The sequence below is a fragment of the Strongylocentrotus purpuratus genome, unplaced genomic scaffold (assembly GCF_000002235.5).
Source record: "Strongylocentrotus purpuratus isolate Spur 01 unplaced genomic scaffold, Spur_5.0 spur5_contig_840, whole genome shotgun sequence".
NCBI classification, from domain to species: Eukaryota; Metazoa; Echinodermata; class Echinoidea; order Camarodonta; family Strongylocentrotidae; genus Strongylocentrotus; species Strongylocentrotus purpuratus.
In genome coordinates, this window is record NW_022145547.1 from 1,413,335 (window position 1) to 1,429,391 (window position 16,057).

The 16,057-nt window shown below is 34.6% G+C and overlaps 1 protein-coding gene across 1 annotated transcript; it reads left to right on the forward strand.

Moving 5' to 3' along the window:
- The first annotated feature begins 457 nt into the window (after positions 1–457).
- LOC755949 lies at positions 458–12,405 on the forward strand. The gene is made up of 4 exons (XM_001192756.4): positions 458–1,278; positions 6,942–7,148; positions 7,706–8,072; positions 8,493–12,405. Exons 1-4 carry the CDS (start codon positions 699–701, stop codon positions 8,872–8,874), a joined length of 1,536 nt encoding a protein of 511 aa, XP_001192756.3. The 5' UTR covers positions 458–698; the 3' UTR covers positions 8,875–12,405.
- Positions 12,406–16,057: the final 3,652 nt, after the last annotated feature.

The following is a 16,057-nucleotide window of genomic DNA, read 5'->3' on the forward strand; positions in this document are numbered from 1 at the left end:
CACCTAATGTATATCATATTCTTACATCAGTGAACACCATCGTCGGTATAGTCACGTTATTTATAAGAAATCGTGACAGTAATTAATTCAAGAAACTCTAATAACAAGACAAATATTGTACAATGCAAAGTAGCTCGCTATCGAACATAAAAAACGAATAGTTAACATCGTTTTCATAAAAAGTCATGTCTTTTAAATCAAGATTCTATCGTGTTTCTTCTATTTCGAGACCGAAGGGGGTAAGGAAGAGTAATACAAGTATTAAAAACGAAGGAACCCGGGAAGATTGTTAAAGAAGGAATCCGATTGGTCAGTGAGCAAGAGAAAGTGAATGACGTCACAAATAAGGTCTCACCATGTCATCAGGATTAACTTCTTATTTGATATCGGCAATCGCGGAACGAAACACAACCTGTAGACGTTGAGCTGACACACTGGAGACTCTACACCTGTTCACTAACTATTATTCATTCTACACTCTAGCAGCAGCAGTAGCACCGGTCGACCCAGCTATAAAATGATTCGATGGAGAGTTATACTAGGACAGTGTGTTTATGTCGGACTGCCGACAAGTGCTTGCGCTGCCCCTCCTCATGCTAGTTGTTCCAGGCTGCTCTTGTTAGCTGTATATTCTTGCTTCTTGAAATTGTACGCGCTCCGTTGTTTTGTGGACTTTATCCAAGTTCGTATTCATCGAGATGGCTACGTTGTCGAGATCATGTCAGCTTCTTGTAGCAGCGGTCCTCATCGTCGCCACGTTCGTCAGCATCGTGGAAAGCTCGAGGAACACTCGCCCCTACGCCAGGCCACGGGGAAGCAGTCGACACCTCGGGAATCTTCGATATGGGACGGAAGGTCGCCGAAGGTCTCAGGACCCGTTCAGAACTCCAGGCTTCATCCCCAACCCAGCACCTGAGCTACCATCAGCCACACGAGTCAAGAACGCAGGAAACTGGTTCCAGAACTTCATCGCCAGCAAACATGCCAGCAACAACCCGCCCAACTCAGGCCCAGAGCATTCAACCGACCATGGTGCTGGTGACCAGGAAAAGGTGGTCGTACGTCCACCTATCATCAAATCAGGATCCGTTGTCACTAGCCCAACCATCACCATGATTTTCCTTGAGACCATTGATGCCAGGAAGAGGAATTCATCAAGATTTCAACAACCCACACAACCTGAGAGATCTCAAGAGGAGGAGGAGGCGGTGACTAACGAAGCTACCACACTCCCAAGTAACCCGAGACCAAGTAGAAGAGCATTCACTGCTGATGAACGTGAGTTTTATAGGACCAGTTAGTCCCTAAATCGTTTGATGATGTTTCTTTCTATATTTCGTTGGTCAAAAGTTGGATTAATCATATGTCGATTCATCTTATTCGTCATGAAAACAAGTAACTGCAAAATAGCAACAACAAAAAATGAAGGCGAGTTTGTTCCTAAATAATGTGATGATGTTACATTTAAGTTGGTTTAAGTAGAAACGCCTCATATTGCTCTCTTTTCTCCTATCTTACTAAATTTACTGAAAAACAACAACTCCAAAATCAACGTCTTTTGTATCTTTATGTTTTCCTTACATTTGGAGAGAATAACATTTTGAAAAGCATAGTTTATCACTTGATCACAAAACCAAGACCCAGCAGACGACATAACATGAAGGTGTGTGAACATTATACTTGATTATAGTTTATGATATAGGAAAGATGTCTGTGACTTGCTTTGCACAAGAATATGTTATTGCAAATTAATTAACTTGTACTACACCTACGATAAGACTGCGCGATCATACAATTGATTTATTCTGTCAAAAAATAACTATTTCTTCATCTTTTAAAATATTCATTAATTCTATTTCCCGCCAAAGGGAGAGAAAAAAAACATACATGTAGGGCAGGGACTTGTTACATATAAAAGTCCTTGTATAGAGGCCAATTAAGAAAGATTTAAGAGCAACTACTGTCCGGGGAACAATCACTTTATGAAAAAGGTTTTCCAACATACCGTTTCGTCTAGACACTATAAACAAAAGCTTTTATTGGAATAATTCACGACCAAAGACCTAAACAATTGTAACACTTTATTCATACATATAGCATCCAGGTGTACCATACCAATAGAAAATATATGTATCATTGTTATAAACAGCAAAATGCCACCACTTTTTTTTTAAAGCCCAGATAATGTTTAGAAGCGTTCATGTCTATTTCAAGTCTTCGCAAACAACATTGTCCATTGTTGTATTGTTAACAAAAAGGTATAATCTGTTTTAAACGTTTTTTTTTTCTTGTAAAAGGACATAATCTGATGAGTTAAGAAGAATTCGTGCCTATTTTTGGTCTTCGCAAATAATTATTTTGTACCATTCATTGTTAAATTTAAGACAGTATGCACACAAGTTGTAGATAAGTGTAAAGGCATTCATGTACAGTATATATGTTTAGGTCTTGGCAAATAATGGTTATCTTTAATGTAATGGCGCAATCTTGTCAGTAGATAATCGACGTTTAAGTTGCGGGCTCCCCTGCAATAATTTGTTTAGAGTTTGTGTGTATCCTAAAGGAAAACTCAGATGATTGCGTTGCCCCCTCCAAGTTCGGAAGATGGATTGAAACTCCTCTCTGTAAGCACTCTCGATAAAAAATAAATTAAAGTCTCTCCATTCCAAAGAATACTATTCTCTAGATAATTTTAAAGTTTTTAAAAATTCTTGGCTTAGTTTAGAGCCGGGGTAATTTTGAAGCTCCTCGAGCACTTTGCATGATGGCTAGTAGTGCTACAAATGTATCCAATGTTATTATTATTATCAATATCATCATCGCATCTTTATTCTCCTCCTCCTCATCATCATTATCGTTATTACGATGTAGTATGGTGTATGAACTTATAGGTTTTATTCATGTTTTGAAATAAATTTGACTCTATTTCACTCAATTATTCTAAATGACAATACCTGTAATATTTACCATTGAAATGTATTATACAAAAATAAAGCAACGAATTTTATTTGGCCTTTATGCAGGAAATATAAGAAATGTCTAAAATGTTGTTTGTCAGGAAGGTTTAAAAAAAAAATACATGTCCTGCCGTCGAAAGTTATAAGAATAGATACATCAAGTCTTAAAAGCTCCACTTCCTCAATTAATCTCTGAAAAAATGTGAATAGACTGTTTTAAATATAAAGGAAAACAATATTTATTCATTTATTTATTCATTCTTTCATTTATTTATTCATTTATTTTTGCATTCATTTAAAAAAAAAAATTATTTATGTATTATTTATTTATTCATTTATTCATAGTCTGTCTTCTGGAAATATAGAGAAGTCTCCTTCTGTGTTAAAAGAATCCCGCTTCACAAGACAGCCCTATAGGCATACACTATAATATGGTGTCAAATTCTAGGAGTACACTAATGAGATAATATCATTTGACAAAATTCAAGTGGTAAAAGATTTATTAATAATAATTCCCATCTCAAAGTGTGATATTTGACGAACGTTTGATGGAAAATAAGTGAATAATAGGTTAATTTATTGCTCAACTGTTTTAATTGAAAATGTCCAGTAGGCGTTTTAAATGCTATCATTCCAATTGCAAAGAATAGATTTAAAAACAAGTAAGATCCTGACCTGAACAGATACTCACTAACCATTTTGTTTATTTTTTGTCCTTTTGTAAACCCAATAAAGGTTGTACATTTCGAGTAAAGTGTGATGGAAGTTTAGTGTTTGTAAATTTTATGCAAGCGTTAAAATGATGAATGGAAACAGTAAAATGCTTTAATTATTTCAGGAATATTTTTGTTTACAGTATACTCACGTACAGATTACACAAAATAATTTGTCATAGTTTGTACGATGATCGCAAATATTTCTTTCGAGACATAAAATGAAGGCCATTTTCAATACCCTACATGCTTGTCATATCCCATCGAAATTATGTTCGAAGTACGCAGAACCTCTCTGTAGTGTTCGATATAACGAATTCACTACATCTATGCGAATGTGAAATTGTCTTTATGTCCTTATTCTATCAATACATGTACTTGTAGGAAACAGAATCACCTGATGTACATGTATTGATAGAATGTAGATTAAAAAGGTGTGTATTTACTACGCTGTAAACACACATGTTTGGCCATAATACTCTGCAATAGTTGATGACGATTCTCCCATTTGTCGTTTAAAAAAGTATCATTAATTTCTGTTCTTCTCCGATATAAGCGTACTACTCAAAATATTGTGGATAAGTTATTAATTTATGAATATATTAATTAAACAAGATTTAAACAGAATTATATCTTCGATAAGTTAAAGGTTCTGTAATGCAAATACAATATTGAGCACGTGAGACTATGATCTATCAGTGATGTGAGCAAAACAATTTTCATGTATTTTATACATCGGAGCAATACAATTAATGAATGATTATTATAATGGGTCCTCTTAAAAGAAAGGACCATCCCGAGTCAAAAAAAAAAAAATTGACATGTTTTTATTCTTCCCAGACTTCACCTACATTTTCGTTTGAGTCTGATACCCGTTTTGCCTCTGGCAATTTCGCGTTCCTCTACCCACATAGCTTTGTGTATACACATCTCACTTGTTACTTCTCTTTCTTATTCTCTTTCTATCACTTTATCTGTATATATATATATATATATATATATATATCCCTGTATGAAATTTTCTATCTGAATTCGTCACTCGACTATTATGTCCATTTTCCATTATTTTGCATACTATTGCTTTACACGAATTTTCCTTCTCTTTCTCTTTCTATCTCCTTTTCTCTTTTTCTCTTTCTATCTCTTTTTCTCTTTCCACCTGTCTCTCTTCCCCTTTCGTTCTCTATCTCCCTATCACCATCTCTCTCTTTTTATATAGATCTCTCTATATCTCTATTTTTCTCTGTCCTTTGACATGAACCCCTCTCCCCCTCTCTCTCTCTCTCTTCCCCTTTTGTTCTCTCTCTCTATCACCATATCTCTCTCTCTCTTTTCTCTGTCCGTTGACTCAACCCCCCTTCTCTTTCTCTCTCTTTCTCTCTCTCTTTCTCTCATTCTCTCTGTCGACCGATTGTCCTCTCTGTCTGACCTTGTGTTCCTGTCTGAAGTTCAGAGGGCGTAATAAGAAATATTTTCGGGGAATCTTACCAGGTGGCATGCGTCTTCAGATCGAGAAAGAGCATGTGGAACACATTGATCAAAATGACAGTTATGTTCCTCAATAAAAAACCGGACACGCGTTTTGTCTTTTTGGTTCCTTCTCCGGAAATATACCTTTCAGAAAGTAGGTCCGTGATACCATCAATAACCGAGCGTTAGTACTTTTTGTTGACATATTTAGTTTGTTGGATATTAATAATGGTATTTTTTCTAAAATAGTTTAATGTTTCCTACCGTGTTTTTATTTCTTTAATAAAATGTGGATATGAGTGGAGATCGAGCACCAGGCGATGAGTTAAACATTCCTTTTCCATCATAATTCTACTCCATAAATTCATGAATTACAGGGATTGTCAAAATCCCGACATCAATGCGAAAGAAACTGGGGCAATGTGAAATCGTTATGTTTCATATATGGCTCATAGGTAAAAACATCTTTGTTTTGATGAATCTCGATTACATGAATTATGTTTTCCTACTTTTCTGTTGGTATTAATCAAATCTAAATGCGTCCGTTGTTTGGTGGTTTGGTGAATAAATACCACATTAGTTTCTTTATGAAGTCGTTTTTATCGCAATTGACATTCGAAATTATTTGAGAAGATTTATCTTGGAAAACACTAAAATACAATCAATTGTATACGTGCAAATGTAAATCTTGATCAAAGTTTGAATAAAATCAGTTAGTATTTTAAATGTCATAAATGTGATACTAACATTTACCAACTTGCACTATTCATCCGGGCACTCTATAATACGACAACTGGAAGAAGAACAACCATAACCATTAATACATTAATAAGTCAGGGTTGATGTAGCAATTTGTTTGAAAACAGTTGTTCTTTAAGTGATTTTTGTAGCTGCATAGAAATAATAGACATATTGATGAAGTTCGAAGGTTGGAATGTTAACTTCCTGATCCATGCAACCCTGTACTATCATTAAACCAGAACTGCTCTAAATAAGGCGTATACGTCACAGTGTGGGGAATATTGAATGAACTATAACACGTATACATATAGATATATATTACTTTTGGGGGGCAGCTGAAGTCTTTTAAGACACCTATGGGTAAAGTTAAAAATCGAATTACTTGTGACTCGTTTGGCTTGTTGTAAAATGTTAAGCCAACTTGTTGCCAAATTTGGTTTGGCACTTGAGTGTAATACCGTACTACTCAGAGGAGTTCTGTATTCTGTTTTCTGCTTTGTACTACGTCCGCAACTGGTTATGATATACGTTTCCTCACCAGACAATAGCCGAAACAAAATTAAAGATAAATTAACTTAATTACGTATTTCATTTCAGATGTAATGTTAAACAGTCCATCTTATTGTCTGGTAAATAAATGTCGTCATTCATGATATGGAAGCAATGATGATGAACATTTTAATTCATTCTTCAGCAATACACTAGGAATAAATGATTTATAGGCAAATACAAATACCAATCAGTTTAAAGATATATTCTATGAAACGTATATCAAGTTTTCCCATCTTGGCTCCGTAATGGAGTTGCATTTTAGGACGATACTCCCATCTTACTCTTTAAGTAGCTTAAGCCCAACCTCTTTTTTTTTTTAAACATCGTTTTCCAAAGATGTGTCATTTCATTTTGTTTCTTTAATGAATTTTCTTTGCTGAATATGATAATAAAAACGATACTTTACTTTGCACCACGTTTAAAATGAATATGATGAAGTTTCCCGAGTTCTTGATTTCCGACTTGATATGAATTTCATCTTTATTATTTTGTTCTTTCACCTCCGCAGTCCGTATCCAGTGCGGAGGACCGAACGAAGCAGGCCTTACCGATGAATGCTACCGATTCGAACTGCCCGCCGATCTTAACAACAACGCCGTCGTTATCAGCGGTGCGGTCGTCCTCTTGCCGGCGGGAAACCGTTTCCCTGCTCCCCGTCAGAGAACCGTCCATCACAATGTCACTATCGTAGCTAAATTCCCGACATCAGGAGAATGTAAGAGAATCAACTAAAATTTCGCTCTAAAAAAAATAACCAGTGTGATAACAAAAAAAAGGAGAACAAAAATTGTACGCAAGAAATAGTTAAAATTCTAATGCCGGTTGTACACGAGACGTTTTACTGACGTATGACTTTGTCAGGTTTCTATGTGATAGTAAAATCGTACGAAGAGTGAGAACAGAATGGAGAGGGCACCCTTGGCTTTTAATAACTAGCATATACCCAAATTGCTTTCGTCTTGATAAGCTTGTGTAATGACACAATCAAAATGGCGCCTCGTCTACAAGAGGCATGCCAGAGATGTATATAACCTCTAAGGAAGAGCAATTTCCAATTAACAATTCCTCAAGTCAACCTAAAAATCAAAGAGAGAAATTTGGTAGGTCAATCTCAAGCATAAAAATCTATATCACAAATGTACACGAATAATTTTGTATTATCAGTATTTTGTATAATTCTTAATATATTGTTTAATTATTTAATTATTTATTTATTTATTTATTTAATTATTTCTTTTTTTCCTTAATTATTTTCTTTTTGCTATTCTGCAGATGCCTACAGAGAGAGTATTTCTGTCCAGAACATCTCCTACGACATACCTTGGAAATGGAAGAGTGCTTCCCTCCCACAAGGCTCTTCCCTCGTTTCTCGCGCACTCCAAGAAGACAACACACTCCTTCTCAAACTCTCCGTCATCAGCAATGACAACGGACAACCAACCACCAGTAATTTCATCCCTATGGAGTCCAACATGCTTCCCGTGCTGGTGGTCGACATCGAATTCAATGGGACGGATTCGTCAACGACCTCATCGACGACGACGACAGCGACATTGCGTACCACACAGGCCAACGTGCTGGAAAGACAATTACGGAAGCGAAGGACAGTACTGCGCGCCACAGAAGACACTCCACCAAAGTAGGTACAATCAAATTAAAATCATGTGGTTGAATGAACATGTAGCACCCGGATAAAGCTCTAAAATATAAGTCTAACTTCTGGATCGAATTTAAGTCAATATTTCCATTAATAGCTCTTGAATTTTAGGGTCGCAACCAAGAACGCCTATACCATCAATTAACAAAGCTATGCAATTTGTTTCATTTCGGTGATAATGTCTATGCTGTTATGATGTCTTACTGCATCCTTAAAGAACAAATAGGCCTGGCTTCTTTCCTTATTTCCTATAATAAGAATTGTTACTTTGTTTATTTATCTCCATCGGAAAGTATGCTTTTATGTCTCAACGTAGAGAGCGAGACTTATTATGGTCCTAAAAAAAAATCACGTATTCAACTTAAGGGTTTATTTTTGATCCATTCTTCTTGTTATTTGCAGCAACACAGTGACATGCTCAGGGTATCCGGGATGCTGTCGTCGGACGATGGATGTTTCATTCTCCGATCTGGGTTGGAGTTGGATGGTTGCACCTCGAAGACTTACAACGAGTGTTTGCATCGGATCGTGTCTCGCACCAAACATGACCTTCGAAAGCTTTATGGTCAATCTTATGCAGGGCCATGGGCGTCCATCGTCAAGAGATGAGCGCAGATGCCGTCCGTCGCGCACCGACCATTTCGACGCGCTCGTGATCAACGAAGATGGCGACATCCAAATGATGAGATTGCCCGACTTCATTGTCCGCGAATGCGCATGTGCTGAAAATCAGAGGGAGACCAAGGTACCCCCTGTAGCGCCGACTGAGGGTAAGCACGTGTAGGACTCCTTTAAGATGCGCACGTCCAGATAAACGGGTATTTTTATAATTCATAATCTCATTTTGATAGCCACCCACTGTAAAGAAAAACAAAAGCAGGGGTGATTACGAATGAAGTTTACCTTAGTTTTGAATAAAATTAAACTTGGAGATTTAGAAGAGCATTACAAACTAGATCCAACGAATTTTTAAAGTTAATTTATGTCCTGCGATGACGCTTTATTTGGTACGTACTTAATATTGAAGGGCTAGACAAATTTATTCCTTCTTTTTAAAACTTTACTTTACCTTTCTCTAATAATGCTCGAGTGATAACTGTAAAAGGAGTTTTGACAAGATACGATTTCTAATTGAAATGATGTAAACATGTAAGCAATAAAGTGATCCTTAATCATATCCCTTGAAAAGTGGGTTTTGTATATCTCTACTTCACGAAAACGTAGAAAGGCATGATGAAACATTCTGGTTGTCAAAAGGTTGGATCAACCCTCGACCGATTGTTTTCTAGGTAATTCGATCAGCAGTAAACCCGAATTAGAAACGGCGAGTTGCCTCAATCTTATGTTCGAAAACCTTGAACTATGAGTTCTATCACACGTCATACCATGAATGATGAGAAAAACTGATTTTGTAAAGGTCAAAAACATACTGAGTAGGCTTGAACTTTAAAGTGATTTTTATGGAACGAGTTACCTTTTTGACGTAATCGAAGGGGTGTCGTTTTGTAAAGGAATTGTTTCTTATGTTGGCTTAGAATATGAGAAAATTATTCCAAAAGGTTTCCAGAAAAATCAAAGTGTTAGGAAAAATAGTCAACGTTACTGTGGGAAACATTCAAAGTCCATTTCCCAAAACAAAAAGTAGGCCTGTAACAAAAATCGCAGTTCATATCAGACTGGAATAAATCAAAGAAACTATCATATGATGAGTAGCAGGAGTAATTTAACAGTAATTCCAAGTTATTGTCACCATTCATACAATCCTGTTTTCCATAAACCTTGTGACTGATTTTTCAAAGTTTATTTTCAAATATTGAATAATACGTACAATTTGCCAAAATTTTTGTTGTGACAATATCGTTTATTTAGTGTTATCATCGAATTTCAGGATCTAGTATTAAGTGAAAGCATAATGAGTAGAAAATATATTGTTTTCTGTAATAATTGCTAAAGGAGGAAGATTTGATCTAAATTCCTAATTTTAAAAAGTCACATTATTATTTCTCACATTTACATTTGATTTACCTAACAATTAGAGTCCTGTGATATTATTGATTTATATAAAATTGTTCTAATACTTGAATGATAATGATGGTCATACTTGATTGTATAAGTCAATAATAGCACTTATTTGCAAACTTTAGAAACAGAATATAGGAATGTTTTTTGGTGAAGTTTTCTTTTAAATGTATTATGTCCACAGATAGTTCGTGTTTATTTATGAATAGTTTTTAAATAGTTTTTATGTATGAAATGAAGACGGAACCAAAGGCTTTTTGGTAGTGAGAATCAAATTTATATATTCAATCGGACATTTAAAATGTAGACAATGAAGCATGTAACGCAGAGAATATCAGTTTGCTTGAAAGAACGTTTACTCTTATGGCAAAATGCACATCATGCTAGCTTTTTACATGAGCGCGCATCATTGTACAGCACTGTCTAAAATTTCTAATGATAAGAACAAAACAAAACTGATAAACAAATGAGGAAAAAAAATAATTTCATTTTAATCCCAAAGAAAATGCAATTACTCTCTGCTTGTAACCAAAATCCATATCACTGCAAATATCATAAAGGTTTAAATGAGCACTAATATCAAGGAGCTATAGACGGATTGAATCATGAACGAAAAAAAAAGGGATTTGCCGTTGCAGCAAGAAATTTGTGACACCAAAACTGTATTGCTTACCCTGTACATATAGCACCTACATTTCAGGCACACAATATTTAATTAACTCCTGTGAATAAGGACCCAGTATTTCTTATATGTCAATAAGTTACCCAAGTTGCCCTACCATAAAATCAGCGCATGAAGGCATGTTCACTTTTCATTAATGTCCATGCTCTCAGACCTACCTCATTTAAGCTATTATTCAAAGCCCTGATGTATAGTCAACATAAATCCCACTGTAACGTGTAAAGATCTATGTGGTATATAAACATGTCATATGTTTAACCATGTACAAGCAAACTTAATCTGAATTTATCCTTAATCCATTTGATAACTAATAACTAACAGTGACTTCGATCTTAGGGATTTTTTTTCTTTGGAAGAACGCATTATGCTGATATTACAACGCGGTGTAAATAGGATTGATATAAAGTGTCAAACTGATGTATAGTTGAACTGGAACTTCGAGACCGTGCCTTATATTTGCCATATCTTACAAAGACTGACATTTATACGGACATCATGCATGTCAATTGACGTCTCACACGAACACATTCGTTATCGGCATTTTAACCATCGAAACGAGCAAGTCTGTAATAAGCACGTACACCCGAGCGTACGCAGTCACCTTCCTCTCTCGTGCGATGTGTATTACAGTCAGTTTCTCGACACCCTCAAAAGTCTAAGTTCATGGACATCTTATAAAAACGCGTGTTAATTCCATAACACACGTTTCAACAGGATATCCAAGAAGTAGTTATGACGGTTTCGAGAAACTACCCCCTGGATTTCACATAAATTGTTGGCGTGACGTTCATTGCTCAGTGGAACTGCTCGTTTCGCATAATTTGAAAAAAGCTAATATTTATATCTATATCCACCCCTGATGGTGCTCAAGGCGCCTAAAAGTGCTAGTATACCCTGGTCTTTAATGCTTTTTTCTATTGGTCACATTACCTTTAATATCGTATTAAAAAAACTAAAAGCAGGTTTTTGAATTAATACCAATCATTTGTATAAAACAGAATATAAAAATATAATACTTCAAATATTATTCTAATGGAAATGTGGACAAACATGGAACAATTTGATGTAAGAATAGGACATTGTTATAGTCTAGCAAAATAAGGTAGGCCTATCGTAACGTATAGTTTAAGATTACTTTTTCCCTAAATGGTCATGATCAAATATAGTTTCCATCTAACGAGACTCGGCCTGGAGAGTTGATAAGGAATTTGGCTCGAAAAGGATTTTTGTTTGGTCTCGAAGTCTACGGTAGGCCATATGCTGTATTAATACAAATTACGGAACTCTTTACTGCATAGCATTGGCAGTACAGCTCTATATCTGATGTAGCATCACACATATGTTATCTAAATCATGTCGAAATATACTTGGAATTGTTTGTCACTGATTTCAAACGTACTTATATCGATTGTAGCTATAATAGCCATAGTCTCAGTCTTGTAGTCCCTCTACCTCAAATTGCTGTACGAAACATATAGTGGACAAAAATGTAACGCTTTTGCCAACTAACACGAAAACTGCTGCGCTATGTTTAGACGAATGAGCCTGTATAGTCACTTCTATTTCGCTTAGCTATAAGAACCGAAATTATGAGAGTAATACAAGAAACGAAAACAAAAAATCAACAAATGGCATTCATCGATCCCTTTGCAGACAATACATAATTAAAAATAAGAAGTAAATATCTAGTAAAATATATTAAAAATCGCTGCTAATCTTTCCATTCATGCCACTAGCTAATTTGTTGCACAACTTAAGGAGCTGGCCGTTTTAGTTTGGGGGTCTTCAGTATTATTTTAATAAAAGTAATAATAATTAAATAATAATAACAACAATGATTATAATAATGATTATAATAACAGTGATAATAATAATAAAAATAATAATAGTAATTATTACCAAAATGAAAATACGTCTTGTTTTAAACCGAGGGTAATATTGTTCTACCTACCAGCCCTTCAATCATAAGGTGCTCAATCATTCAGGCAATTTCCTCCTACTGGGCCCATTTACTACACATTTGCTAAAGGACATTAGTCTAAATGTTGATAACTACCATGTTAAGTTTTTACAGTTTGTCCTGATGATTTCATAACTGCTTTTTCACAAACGTGATTTATGAATTGAAAATATTTACTCTTTCAAGTACAACACAATTCTTTTTACAACGGTCTTTTGTCTATGTTCTCTTCTATGTATCTGATACCTGATGTTGTATTTCAACAGTTTGTAACATTTGTATCATGGCACCCAAATAAAACCCATTGCAAATAAAAGAACGTTGTTCGTTGTTTGTCTTAGTCTTGTGAATCGCAGGATGAATAATGAGTGATATATTGAATCTAGTTGAGGATATTTCAATACAAACGGTTAGCCAGTACGTACTGGTTAAACAAACATTTTTACAATTTTGATCGTTAAAAGCTCAACAGTTAATCTTGTAAAAACCTGAAGCTGTCATACTTTAATGAGTTTATTTCGAATAAGTTTCATAATGTATTAGAATCTTTAGTGGAATTTACTTTTTGAAAAAATTAAGCCATGAAATTCGTACCAGGGTATCAAATCAGCTTTTACTACAAATCAATATTAATAGATGGATGGCATATGGTGGCAAAAGGTGAAGTGTAATGCATATTGATTTTTTTTTTTGGCACGGACAACAAAAATATATTTATCATTACCCCTTGTCATTATACACAGACTTATAAATTATGGTTGAAAATATCACAACGAAGAGCCATTTTAGGGCTCAACACCTGTTGGTGTCTTACTTTGTTTAAATTAATGTTGTATAGAATGTTTTAGACTTTAAATACATCATTCTCTTTACAAGTAGAATTCAGTGTTAAGTGTTGGTCCCATATCAGGGATATCATCACGAAGCATTCTGAAATAGGTCCCTCAAAGTGTAAGTGGAAAAGGTAGTAAGTATTGGTGTACTGCTAACCGGTTATGTTAAAGGGATAGTCGAGTTCTGTTGCAGAGGGCGCTACACAAAATAATTTGTTGCGAGATAATGAAAAACTGAGTGTCCAATTTGAAAGAACAAACAATTTAAATGACAAAATCATCTTTGTTTGATGAAAATCGGTTCAGAGATGGCTGCAATATCCATAAATATAACGATTTCTAATACTTGTGTACCACCACAAATATTAGATAATATGAAAAAGCCGTTGAAAAAACGAAATAGCGCCTATTATGTCGTATTTCAGCCAATGCTGATGTTGGGTTTTTTGTTGGCAATTTCGTGTTGGTTATATTTACGCACAACCAGCCGGCCCATGTATTGTTATTTTTAAGTAAATAATTAATTAACGGTCACCGTATCTTTTTAAAAGTGGAGCTGAATTGGTGTGATTGTATTGGCTACATTTCACATATTTTAGGTCTAAAATTACCCTCATAGCAATCTTAGGTTCTAAAAGGGCACTATAAATGTCATAGATAAGAATAAGACCAATAACCATGCACTTTGCCGTCTGAAAACAGTACTCAACTATCCCTTTAAAGCATTCAGAATCATTTTCCTCAGATCGGTGGCATATCTCATGCCTAAAAGTCAGGAGCCAGCTTTTATAGTTGAAGTTACCGTTACCATTGTTGTGAAAGGCCGTTTACGATACCCACTCTTCAAAAAATACTACTTGAAATTTTGTTATGCTCACTTTTTCATCTCCACTGAATTTGAGAAAAAGGGTGAGGACATTTTGACAACGCTGCCAACTTGCAAAGGATATTTAGGTCTACTTGAATGGGCCATTCTGAAAAAAATTACAAGAATGATATGGAAATGGGATATTGATATTTTTTTAAAGCCTTTAATGTATCATTTTCATATTTCAGTACGCAAATATAATGTACTAAATATCAGGGGTACGAGTCAGCCTTGACGTTATAGTTCCAAAATGGAGTTCAAAGATTGATCGATTGAATGATGGTTTATGAATTAACCAAGTGCTCTATTGGCCAGAACATTTACATGTATTTACAAATTAGAAATAAAATGAAAACATGGACAGACCCATTTCACTTTTGTTTATTCATCTGGACGGATGCATTTATTTCAAAACTTTCAGTCCTTTTTTAGATTCACAGCAAATTGCAATGCATATATATATAATCAAGGTAATAGATGGCTTAAATTAGTTATTTCGGAATGTGTTACCATATACATCGTATCTTTGTATCTACAAAATATGCAACGATATTGAAATATCAAGGTACAGAATGTCACACACTGCAAGACAAAGGAAATAATTACATATACTATAATTCAACTTTGTAAAAAATTATGCTTCTAGTATGGAATTCCTATTAGAATATATTATATAGTTTGGACGGAATGTTACGCTAGGAACACAATCAATGATTGATAACAAATTAATATTAAGTATCATGTTCCCGGCGATCATAGCTGCTTCGATCTTCAATACATTTTATCTTGTACAGTCCACATCTGTTATTGAATAGAATCTTTGAATCTGGACAAAGTAGTGAAAGGTCCTGGCATATACTTTTCAAGCAATTTATATTAAAGTATCAGTTATTTATATTAAATAGCATTAATAATTCCAAATAAAATGTTTCATATATAATATGAAATATATTTTTTGCTGTCATTTTAGCGTTTCGACTCTAATTTAACACCAACATACACTATCAAATAAAAATCTACATGCCGGTGTGGAAAATGTTATACTGACTTATAACCACATCAAACGTATACTGAAGTTTAATCACATCAAAGGTTCTATATAAAAACAAATGAGAAATATGACAAGATAAACAGTAAAATGAAAGGTTTTAAAATGTATAGACAAGTATTTATAAACTAAGATATTGTGTATCGCCTTCACCATATTGAGTATTTATTTAAATATAAACAAATTGGTGTAAATTTTCAGTTCAATATAAAGATTTGGAAAAAAACCCAAGAACTATAGAATGTGAAATGTGCATGATTGAGTTCTTCTTTACTAATGACAAAGGTGTGTAAAACTAGAAGGCACTGCAAAAAATAAATACAGAATTTCTTTTTGAAAGGACAAGGCAGTGTGGTCCTTGCAATACCGAAGAAAAAAACAATAACAAAAAAAGCACATATACATTTAATTTTCTAATAGCTAATGTTAATTTGGATAAAAGAAATATCTGTATGAGATCTAGTATGCGGTGATAAATACATGCAGGAAAGCACACACACACACCCACACCCATATATAACAAAAGCCTAGGTATAATATTGTATCACGTAAACACA